Source organism: Nerophis ophidion, linkage group LG09, assembly GCF_033978795.1.
Source record: "Nerophis ophidion isolate RoL-2023_Sa linkage group LG09, RoL_Noph_v1.0, whole genome shotgun sequence".
NCBI lineage: Eukaryota > Metazoa > Chordata > Actinopteri > Syngnathiformes > Syngnathidae > Nerophis > Nerophis ophidion.
In genome coordinates this window covers 31617903-31630730 of record NC_084619.1, presented here as the reverse complement: position 1 = coordinate 31630730, position 12828 = coordinate 31617903, and the positions used below count along the sequence as shown (strand labels likewise).

The 12828-nt window shown below is 42.1% G+C and overlaps 1 protein-coding gene across 1 annotated transcript in view; it reads left to right on the top strand.

Moving 5' to 3' along the window:
* The window catches only part of LOC133559255 (regulator of microtubule dynamics protein 2), a 116734-nt gene that overhangs the window by 94943 nt on the left and 8963 nt on the right, over window positions 1-12828 (top strand). Inside the window, exon 9 of the mRNA XM_061910843.1 lies at window positions 11244-11297. Within this exon, the coding sequence (XP_061766827.1) occupies window positions 11244-11297 (54 nt within the window). The remainder of the gene's footprint in view (window positions 1-11243; window positions 11298-12828) is intronic.

Genomic DNA, 12828 nt, shown 5'->3' with positions numbered 1-12828 from the left:
CAGAAAACAATATGAAATAAATGTAAATAATGAATGAAATGAGTAAAAAAACTTTTAGCATTAAATTTACCTTAATTGAAGACTCTTGTCGGCAAGACTCTTGATCTTGAGCTCAGTTGTTGGTGAAGGTAACGATGAGCGGAGAGGTACTTTTGGGAAGTTATTTCTTGAATTCAATAGTGTTTCTCAGCTTGTTTATCAAAGGGCTGGCACTTGCAAAACATTTTCGCCCCACTATAACTCAGGTGCAAATTCTTGTGTTCAGATGAAGATATTTAATGTTGTGTGTGTAAGAGAGGTTTTCTACCTGCTGACAGTTTTGACTGACACTTCAGCCTTCTTCAGAGCGGTTGTGGCTTCCTGGTGAGACATGTCTAAAAACAGCTTATTCAGGGAAGATACGCACATGACAGTGTCACCACTCTCCACCATATGGAAAAACTTTTAAAGAAGCTTTCCTGCCAAAAATAATCACCTGAGATTTGAGCCCGTGATGCAAATAAGAAGGAATAACACCTGCAAGTTTAAACATGCGAAGTCCCATCTCAACTAAAAATGCAAAAAACATCACCGATAAAGCAAAGAAGGCCCTCATCATAGAGTGAATTAGGACGAAGTCAAACAAAATTGACATTATCAACATTGAAATAAAGGAAAAAAATGGACGTAATTAAATCAAAATACGACCTAGATCGCTACATGGACAAGGCAATCACCACACACTTGGAACGGTCATGTGAACAGGAATTTAATATAACAAAACAACGGCAAATAGAAACAATAGACAAGCTTATGAAAAGTAAAAACACATGAAAACAAACACACACTATCAATTCAATAAAAAATGGCTTTGCACCTTATCAAAGCGCATTTTCAAGGAGCCAGGAAAGGCTGTTTCAGAATCAGAATTAGCTTTACTGTCATTACGCAGGGTAACGAGATTGAGGCCATTCCATACAGTGCGATGTGTGCATGCAAGAAAACAATGTGTAAATGTATAAAAATATAAAGAATATAGAAGTGCAAAGAAAGGTGTGGAAGAGAACAGTGTACACTCTATACACTCTGTGCAAATGTACACCCTATAGACTGTACAAATGTGACTCTATACAGTGGATGAAATGGATATATACATGAATATCTACATGAAAAAAACAGGGTGGTTGGTGGAATGGGTTATTGCACCGAAGATAGGGCATTTATGAGGGTCAATGGGGCAGTCCGTTCAGGGTGAATATGGCCCTGGGAGAGAAGCTGTTCTTTAGCCTGTTCGTCTTGGTTTTAATGCACCTGTAGCGCTTCCCAGAGGGAAGCAGGTGGAACAGGTCAGAGCCAGGGTGAGTGCTGTCCTTGATGATGGCATGGCTCTGTTGAGGCAGCGGGAGGTGTAGATGTCCATCAGAGAGGGGAGAGGGCGGCCGATGATCTTCTGAGCCGTCTTGACCACTCTTTGCAGCCTCTCCCTGTCTGCTGCAGTGCAGCTGCCGTACCATACTGTAATAGAGTAGGTCACTAGGCTCTCGATGGACGAGCGGTTGAAGGTCAGCAGCCGGTCAGGCTTCAGGTTGTACTTCCCGAGGACATTTAGGAAGTGTAGCCGCTGCTGAGCCTACTTGATAACTGATGTGGTGTTGACTGTCCAGGAAAAGTCGTTAGAGATGTGGACTCCAAGGAACCTGAAGGAATGGACCCTCTCCACACGCTCGCCGTTGATGTAGAGGGGGGCAGGGTCGGTGCTGCTCCTCCTGAAGTCGACAATGATCTCTCTGGTCTTGCTGGTGTTGAGAGCAAGGTTGTTCTTCGAAGACTAGGCTGTCAGCTTCAGGACCTCCTCCCTGTAGGCAGCCTCGTCACCCCTGGAGATGAGCCCGACCACTGGTATCGTCAGCAAACTTGACGATAAGGTTATCACTGTGGGCTGGACTGCAGTCATGGGTATAGAGGCAGTAGAGGAGGGGGCTCAGCACACAGCCCTGTGGGGAGCTGATGCTCAGCGTGCGGGTGGATGAGAGGTGGGGGCCAAGTCTCACATTCTGGGGTCGGTCCGTTAGGAAGTCCCTTATCCAGGCGCTTGTGAGAGGGGGGAGGCCAAGAGTGTCCAGTTTATTGCAGAGTCTGTCCGGGATTATTGTATTGGAGGCAGAACTATAATCCACAGAGAGCATCCGGACGTAGCTCTGCTGCTGCTCTAGGTGGTTCAGAGCAGAGTGGAGAACAACAGCGATGGCGTCCTCTGTGGATCTGTTCACCCGGTACGCGAATTGGTGGGGGTCGAAGTCTGGAGGGATGTGGTCTTTGATGTGCTGGAGAACCATTCTCTCGAAGCACTTCATGATTACCGGAGTGAGGGCCACTGGTCGGTAATCATTCAGGGTCGTGATGGGAGACTTCTTCGGCACCGGGGTTATTGTAGATGACTTCAGGCAGGGTGGGATGACTGCCTGAGCCAGGGAGAGGTTGAAGATCCTGGTGAGGGGGAGAGTGAGCTGGTGGGCCCACACCCTGAGCACCTTTCCAGGCTACTCCGTCTGGTCCGGCAGTCTTCCTGGGGTTCACAGCCAGGAGCACTTGTCTGACATTGTGCTCCTGTACAGTGAGTGGAGTCGTGCCGGAGCCCGGTAGGGGGCGGGAGCAGGCTGGAGCAGATGAGTGTCGCTGGGGGGTTTCGAAACGGGCAAAGAAACAGTTAAGCTCCTCTGCCAGTGTCGCACTCTGACCCGCAGTTGTCACATCGCAGCCTCTGAAGTTTGTGATGTCATGAATGCCCCGCCACACCTCCCGTGAGTTATTGCTGGACAGATGGGACTCTATGCACCTCCTGTGGTCCGCCTTTGCTTTTTAATCCCTCTCTTCAGGTTGGCTCTAGCAGCACTGTACAGTGCCCTATCCCCTGACCTGAAGGCTGCGTCGCGGGCCCTGAAGAGTGTGCGGATTTGGCTGGTCATCCAGGGTTTCTTGTTAGGGTAAACCCGGATGGTTTTTTCCACAGTCACATTCCCGATGCAGAACTGTATGTAGTCCAGCACCGTTCCTGTGGCTGTCTCCAGCTCCTGTTGTTGGAGTAGGTCCCAGTCTGTGTGTTGGAAGCAGTCCTGAAGTTTGGGGAGTACATCGTCGGGCCAGGTCATAACAGTCTTTGTGACGGGCCTGGCCTGGGGTCTAATGGGGGTGTAGGTAGGAGAGAGCAGGAGGGAAAGATGGTCTGACTGTCCAAGATGTGGGAGGGGTGTAGCTCTGTACGCGTGCTTCATGTTGGTGTACGCGTGGTCCAGGGTGTTCTTGCCCCTTGTAGAACACTTCACGTGCTGGTAGAACTTAGGGAGTACAGTCTTTAGATTGGCCTTATTAAAATCCCCTGCTATGATATGAATACTGTTGGGGTGGGCCCGCTGCTGTTCGTTGACTGTGTTCAGCAGAAGAGAGAGCGCTGTGTTTACCTTGGCGTCCGGTGGAATATACACAGCCGTGATGATAACAACAGACAGCTCTCTTGGGAGAAAAAAAAGGCCGACATCTAACAGACATGTACTCCACGTCCGGGCAATAGTGCTGTTCAATGATTGTCCCGTTATTGCTCCAGTTCTCATGCACGTAAATACAGAGACCCCCTCCTCTGCTTTTACCGGAGTCCTTAGTTCTGTCCCGGCAGAACAGAGTGCGGCCGGCTAGCTGCATGCTAGCATCGGGTATTTACAGGTGAAGCTAGGTTTCGGTGATAATCATAGCACAACAGTCCCGAACATAGCGGTTTCCAGTGAGTTGTAACTCCAGGTCGTCCATCTTCTGTACGAGGGATCTGGCATTGGAGAGGAACAGGCTCGGTAGAGGTGGCTTGTGGGGTTGGTTCCTAAGCCTTAGCAAGACGCCGGACCTGCGGCCACGCTTCTGCTTCCTCTCCCTCCTCCATCTGCGCCGTCTCCCAGACCCGACAGCAAACCACGGAGAGCCCGGTGCTCTCGCTATGTCGTTTTTTGGGATGTTGTGCTCGTGGTTAAAGTCTCTCGAAATAGATATCTGGTGCGAGTTCCTGATATCCAAGAGTGACTGGCGGGTGTACCGGGCGTTTGCAGTACAGAAATCGTAAAATTTTGCCATCACACCTAAAATAATTCCATGTGAAGTATATATATTAGCAACGGAACTATCATGCATTAAAATTCAAGACCCAGGAGAAAAAGCTGATCCACGCAGATGTAGCTATATTCTAAAAAGCATGCAAACTCCTACAAAGCAACATTTTAAAAGAAAAGGAAAAAGCAATAAATTCACAAAAAATTCACAATTTAATGAAATTACTCCCTGCAGACAAAGGATGGACAACAGTCATCATGGATGGAGACACATACCACCGATGGAAACAATGCTACAAGACAGTGGCACATACAAAGTATTAAAAAAAGACCCCGCAGAGGAAAATAAAAGGACTTTGAAGACATTACTCAAGTCTCTACTAGAATCCAACAAGATAACACGGGACAAACACTACCATTTAATACCACGGCCAATTTTTACCTCCGTATACCGTATTTCCTTGAATTGCCGCCGGGGCGCTAAATTGATTTAAAACCTCTTCTCAATCATGCGCTTACCAAAGGCATGCGGTAAAAGTAAACATGCGCTAATTATTTTAAAACCTCTTCTCACTCCGGCGCTTACCAAAGGCATGCGGTAAATTTAGGCCTGCGCTTATAAATTTGAGTGTGATGTAAGGATACCATCATGAAAAGCACATTTAATAATTGTCCAATTATTCACTATTTACCCAATAAATCTAGTCTAAGAGAGTGTGAGGAGACGGCTTATATAGTTGAACAATTTACTATATACACCACATAAACATACAATAACCAGACAATAATAAACACACATTAATTACACTCATAATACACTCGTCCCCACTCACACGCTACCTCCCAACTCACGCTGTCCACTTCCCTCGCACCAATATAGCCACGATAGCACACAACTAAACTCTTTATAGTGTTCCGCATTCGCTCTCCAAATAGTAAACAGTCACAGGGGAGAGGGTCTCTTTAACAAACTTAACTAATAAGTGACTAAACCTGCCGTTCGTGGAGTCACTGTGCAGCAAACAAACACACGTGCGAGCTGCGGTTAGCACACCTGTCCCATCTACTGGCAACGTGAGTGCCCAAACGTCCTAAACTTTTAACAAGTGCATTTTATAAACTGTCAAGTTTATAAAAAAAAAGTTTACTATGTACATAAACTTTGAATTATTGATTGATTGAAATATTTTATATCTCATGATTTCACCACTATATTCACAAAACTCCTCGCAAAAGTAACACTTCATTTTGTCACAGAAAGGCTTAACAAGTCAGAAACCTCAATTCGCGTATAAACTTCACAATAAATTATGTTGCCCAAATGTACATACTTCTTGTACAACACAGTGATATATAGACAGAAGGAAGGTTTCGTCATGGGCGATCCACTATCTGCTGTTATGAGCAATTTTTGTAATAAAAAAAATAAATAAAATGACAATTCTGCTTGCAATTCCGCAATTGCGTAGGCGAAATATTGGAAATAACAAAGACTGGACACACATAAGTACTTACACATAACTTTAACACAATTGACAGCACTGGCAACATACAATGTCCAATGAAGAAGAAACAAACACGACAATAGCATTTATAGGATAGAATAGAATGCATTTTATTGTCACTTTACACAGGTACAATGAGATTAAAATCTACTCCTATATCAGTGCGACAATCTACAAATATGCAAAACATGAGAAGGAAAAAAAAGGAAAAATTGTGCAAAAGGAGATAAGGTGCACAGTCCTGAGAACGAATGTTCTGAATGTGTTGTTTAAATATTATACTATATACATACATACAGAAGCGTTCAGACTGAGTGGAAAGTAAAAATTGCACACAGAGAGATGCTAAACTATAAAATCAGTGCCTATGAGAGTTCACCGTAGTTATGGCTTTAGGGAAAAAACTGTTCTTGAGTCTGTTTGTCCTAGACCTGGTGACCCTGTAGAGCCTTTTTGAGGGCAGCAGGTCAAACAGGTCAGAACCAGGGTGGGCGCTGTCCTTGTGAATGTTGGTTGCTCTGCTGAGGCAGCGGGAGGTGTAAATGTATATCAGGGAGGGGAGAGAGCAGCCGATGAGCCACTGTGCTGCCTTTACCACTCTCTGGAGCCTCTTCCTCTCTGCAGCGGTGCAGCTGCTGTACCATGCTGTAATGCAGTGTCAGCAGGCTCTCAATGGATGAGCGGTAGAAGGTAAGCAGCAGGTTGGAGTCCAGGTTGTACTTCTTAAGGACTCTCGGGAAGTGCAGCCGCTGCTGAGCCTTCTTAGTGATGGCAGTATTGTTATCTGACCAGGAAATGTTGTCAGAGATATGGACGCCAAAAGACCGGAAGGTGTGGACCCTCTCCACACACTTACCCTTGATGTAGAGGGGGGCTATGTAAATACTGTGATTCCTGAAGTCGACGACGATCTCCTTGGTTATGGACATAAACTTACACCACAAAAAAGATGGCAACATTCAAACCACAATATACAGTAAACTTCTCTGGACATCAATCATAAAATCCCACTGCGTGCACACTCTTGGTAGTCAGAACCCTTTACAACCAGACTAGCATCATAATAGATAAAAAAGTCAGACAGGAGGAAGACATGCTCCCATGCTCTCTTATGCTCCCAATATCCATTTTGGGTCATCTAGAAATGAAAACAACAAGCAAGGCAGAACAAAAAACAGAAAAGCAAAACAAGAAGAAACCGACACAAGACATAAGGATACACTAACTCTACCATACATTAAAGGGGAACATTATCACAATTTCAAAAGGGTTAAAAACAATAAAAATCAGTTCCCAGTGGCTTGTTGTATTTTTAGAATTTTTTTTCAAAATTTTACCGGTCTCAGAATAACCCTAAAAAGAGCTTTAAAGTGCTTGATTTTTGCTATTTGCGATGCGACTATCCATTTCCCTGTGACGTCATACAGTGCTGCCAATGTAAACAAACAATGGCGAACACCACAGCAAGATATAGCGACATTAGCTCGGATTCAGACTTGGATTTCAGCGGCTTAAGTGATTCAACAGATTACACATGTATTGAAGCGGATGGTTGGAGTATGAAAGTATTGAAGAAGAAACTGAAGCTATTGAGCGACTAGCTATTGACGCTATTCATAGCCATAGCATGGCCGAATAGCTGCGTTAGCATCGCCGGTAAAATGTGCGGACCAAACGATCAGGACTTTCGCATTTTGTGACACTGGAGCAACTTAAATCCGTTGATTGGTAAGTGTTTTTTTCGCATTAAATGTGTGTGGAAGGAAATGTAATATAGTTGCAAATGCATCTGCAGGTTATCATACATCTCTGTGCCATGTCTGCTTTAGCACCGCCGGTAAATAGCATGTTAGCATCGATTAGCATAGCATGTTAGCATCGATTAGCTGGCAGTCAACATCAACAAAACTCACCTTTGTGATTTTGTTGACTTTATCGTTGCAAATGCATCTGCAGGTTATCCATACATCTCTGTGCCATGTCTGCTTTAGCACCGCCGGTAAATAGCATGTTAGCGTCGATTAGCATAGCATGTTAGCATCGATTAGCTGGCAGTCACGCCGCGACCAAATATGTCTGATTAGCACATAAGTCAACATCAACAAAACTCACCTTTGGGATTTTATTGACTTTATCGTTGCAAATGCATCTACAGGTTATCCATACATCTCTGTGTCATGTCTGTCATCGCCGGTAAAATGTGGAGACACTCTGGCACATTCAATGGGGTTCTGGCGGCAGAAACTTTCGCATCTTCGGGCCAGTGGTGCAACTTGAATCCCTCACTTTTAGTGTTGTTACACCCCCCGACAACACACCAAAGAGGCATGATGTCTCCAAGGTTCCAAAAAATTGTGGAAAAAATGGAAAATAACAGAGCTGAGACACAATGTTTACAATGTGTTGAAAATGAAAATGGCGGCTGTATTACCTCGGCGACGTCACATTCTGACGTCATCGCCTCCAGAGCGATAAACAGAAAGGTGTTTAATTCACCAAAATTCACCCATTTAGAGTTCGGAAATTGGTTAAAAAAATATATGGTCTTTTTTCTGCACCATCAAGGTATATATTGACGCTTACATAGGTCTGGTGATAATGTTCCCCTTTAAGAATTAACAGAACCAATTCAACACACCATAAAATAAGTTCAAATATACACAGCGGTAAAACCATACAAAAAATTACGTTAACAAAATATACACCCAAAAGATACGGTAACACAGGATAGTAAATGCGTTGTCATCAACGAAATCCCATGAAGATCATGCAATAAAACAAATATTTGAGGGACCGGACACATTTTTAGTACCAGGAAAAAAGAATGGCATGGTGCAGTGGAAAAGCGGCTGTGCGCAACCCGAGGGTCCCTGGTTCAATCCCCACCTAGTACCAACCTCGTCTCATCCGTTGTGTCCTGAGCAAGACACTTCACCCTTGCTCCTGATGGGTGCTAGTTAGCGCCTTGCATGGCAGCTCCCTCCATCAGTGTGTGAATGTGTGAGTGAATGGGTAAGTGTGGAAATAGTTTCAAAGCGCTTTGAGTACCTTGAAGGTAGAAAAGCGCTATACAAGTACAACCCATTTACCCATTTAATTTATTTATAACTCAATAACAAATGCGAGAAGGAGACAGTTGCAAAGTTTACTAGTGCACAAAAACAAAGCGCAGAACAAGAAAACAAAAATAGCTATAGCAGAAGGAACAAACACCTTATGGACTGGGACCTGGGTAAGTAAATTAATTTCATCAGAAACAAATAAATACAAGAGATGAATCAAGGAGGGTATTGAAATCATTACTATCACTACTAATAAGCGGCGTAGGTACGTAGTGTCCAAACATGGAAGTGTTGCTTCTCCTATCTTAACACGGCACATAGCTGCGCCCCCTCTGATGCCATGCATGCTCTCCGGCAGGGGATACAGTTGTGATCAAAATTATTTAACCCCCACACAATTTTGGTGTTTTAGCAAGTTGGACATTTATTCCGTATTTTGTTTATAGTCATATCAAATAAAGATGTGTCAAATAGACAAATGTAACTTAAATTGTAACACTGTATTTTACAAAATACCAAAAAAGGAAATTTTTCTTAATATCTCATTGACAAAATTATTCAACCCCCTAGTTACATGCATCTTTAGTACTTAGTAGAACACCCTTTGGCAGTAATTGCATCCTTCAAACGTGATACATAACCGGACACAAGCTTCTTGCAACAATCTACAGATATTTTAGCCCATTCCTCTTGGGCAAAGGCCTCCAGTTCATTCATATTTTTGGGCTTGCGTGCTGCAACTGCCTTCTTCAAGTCCCACCACAGGTTTTCTATAGGATTTAGGTCTGGCGACTGTGAAGGCCACTCCAGAGTCTTCCAGCGCTTCTACTGCAACCACTCTGATGTTGATTTGGATGTATGCTTGGGATTGTTGTCCTGTTGGAAGGTCCAACATCTCCCAAGCCTCAGCTTCGTCACTTACTTCATGACATTTGCAACTAATATATCCTGGTAGGAAATAGAATTCATAATGCCTTGAACGCGCTGGAGATTCCCGGTACCTGAGGCAGAGAAACAGCCCCAGAGCATGATTGACCCCCCACCATGCTTAACAGTAGGAAAGGTGTTCTTCTCTTTGTAAGCTTCATTTTTTCTCCTCCAGACATAACGTTGATTCATAGGCCCAAAGAGTTCCACTTTTGTCTCATCACTCCATAGAACAGTTTCCCAAAACCTTTGGGGTTTGTCCAGATGACTTTTGGCATACTGGAGTCTATTTTCTTGTGCCTGGTAGTCAGAAGTGGGGTGTGCCTGGGAGTTCTGGCATGGAGGCCTTCATTTCCTGGTGCGCGCCTTATTTTCTGGGACGAAACCTGCGTTATCCCCTCTGCAATGTCCTGTTGTAGTTCCTCAGCTGTTACCCGGGGGGTTTTCACCACTGTACGCTTCAAATACTGGACAGCAGTTGCACACAGCATCGTCTTTCTACCACGCCCAGGTAGTGTTTCCACTGTGCCTTTAGCTTTAAACTTGTGAATTATGCTCCCAACTGTGTCTCTTGGAATGTGTAATGTCTTTGCTATTTTCTTATATCCATCCATCCATCCATCCATTTTCTACTGCTTATTCCCTTTTGGGGTAACGGGGGGCGCTGGCGCCTATCCATATCCTTTCTTATTAAAATAAATTACCTCCTCTCTTGACTTCTTTGACCACTCCCCGGACTTCACCATGTTACAAATACACCATTGACCGTCTACAAGAAGCTGAGCGTCACAGTCTTTTTCAATTAGTTTAATTGTTGCTCGTTACAGTTCTAATCACATCTACAGGTGTTTTCCAACACCTGATTGAAAAGATCTTATTCAAATTCTGTTCTTAAGAGTTATGATCTTCAAGGGGTTAAATAATTTTGTCAATGAGATATTAAGAGAAATGACACTGTTTGGTATGTTACAAAATATAATGTTGTAATTCAAGTTGCATTTGTCTGTTTAATGCATCTTTATTTGATATGACCATAAACAAAATACGGAATAAATGTCCAACTTGCTAAAACACCAAAATTATGTGGGGGTTGAATAATTTTGATCACAACTGTACAAAGAATTGCTATTGCAACATCCAGTGGACACAATTAGAAAAAGCAGTTTCTTTCATTCAAAAAATACAGCTATTTTTTATACTTAGCAAACTTATCTCGCGAGCCGTATAAAACCTATTCGCGGTATCATGAGAAAAAATATTTTTTATATTATATTGGTGCAGTTTTTTAACTGAGTTGTTGTGTCCCATTTGACAAATGCTCCATTACTTGTTGCCTCCCAAATTTCCCCTGTGCCAAGTTTTGAAAGACCAAACCTTCTGTGTTTAGACAGGCTTAATGTGTGTTCTCACTGTTTGAATGTTTATATAGTAGAAACATGAATTTTGCTTCTGGCTAATATTCCTGTGCAAACCTCTTCCTTGCATCTTATCTATCTTTACCCATCAATTTGATGGTCCCTGTTGTAACATGTAGCCCAAGAGAAGTAAACAAAGCTGCCAAAAAAGGCTTTTGTGCTTCCAGAAATGTATATTCCAAATGTGAAGGCCTCCAGAAATGAAATCAGATAAACGGTTTCTATCTGGAACGTAACTTGATATCATGTTTGTCTCTGTTGCAGGCTGAAGAAATCCATCGAGGATATTCCAAACTCAACTATGTATTTCTTGCTAAGGTCTGTATATAAAACATTTTTAAATGAGTTAGCAAAACTGCAATACTTGGAAGTTTTTCTCCAATTCGTAGCACTTTAACGATTTAAGGCACACATTAGAGTAGAGCTTTTAAAAGTGTTTCCAAAAGTCATTACTTTCATCAGCGTTGTTAGTAATAAGAGACTATTTGTTGATGGAGATTTTAGGATGGACTGATCCATTTGCACGGTATTGATTAAAAAAACAAAATGTCTCAATCTGCATCAAAAAGTTTTCCTGTCACTTACAGGAAAGAGGTCCTCAGTCTAAATATATGACTTGCATTCCTAAAACAGCATTGTAAGTCGCGTTTCACTGTATGTCCTACTGAAAAATTAAGTCACTCACACTGTACACAAAACACAAAAAGGACATGTAAAATAGTGTTACAAATAATAAATAAATTACTAAATAAAACTGTGATAAAAAAGTTTACAATTTTTTACTTTTTTCCTTGTCCAGGGATATCCATGAATTGATTAACGTGGACCCCGACTTAAACTAGTTGAAAACTTATTCGGGTGTTACCATTTAGTGGTCAATTGTACGGAATATGTACTGAACTGTGCAATCTACTAATAAAAGTTTCAATCAATCAATCAATCAATCAATCAGTCTTGCACACTGGAAGGGGCGTTGCAAGAAACAGAGACAAGTTTATAGTGAGGTGGAAGTTTCAATACTAAGTCCACTGCGCTGCTGATTAATCACAGTCCATTTCATAGTTGACAATTCTTTCACATGTTCAAGAAAACCATCTTTAAGATGGTTGTCACAGTTTTTAGGTTTAAACACCAAACTATCTATTAAACAAGACTAGAAGCAAGGAATCAGACAGAGACAGAGTTCAATTTTGATCATGAGGAGAAACGTTTGGGGCTGCACACTCAGTTACAGTCTCTCACCATGCTCTAAGGCAGTGGTTCTCAAATGGGGGTACTTGAAGGTATGCCAAGGGGTACGTGAGATTTTTTTTTAAATATTCTAAAATTAGCAACAATTCAAAAATCCTTTTATAAATTTATTTATAGAATAATACTTCAACAAAATATGAATATAAGTTCATAAACTGTGAAAATAAATGCTACAATGCAATATTGAGTTTTGACAACTAGATTTTTTGTGGACATGTTCCATACATATCAATGTTAAAGATTTCTTTTTTTGTGAAGAAATGTTTACAATTAAGTTCATGAATCCAGATGGATGTCTATTACAATCCCCAAAGATGGCACTTTATGTTGATGATTACTTCTATGTGTAGAAATCTTTATTTATAATTGAATCACTTGTTTATTTTTCAACAAGTTTTTAGTTATTTTTATATATATTTTTTCCAAATAGTTCAAAAAAGACCACTACAAATGAGCAATATTTTGCACTGTTATACAATGTAATTAATCAGAAACTGATGACAAAGTGCTGAATTTTACTTCTTTATCTCTTTTTTTCAACCATGCTTTGCTCTGATTAGGGGGTACTTGAATTAAAAAAAATGTTCACAGGGGGTAC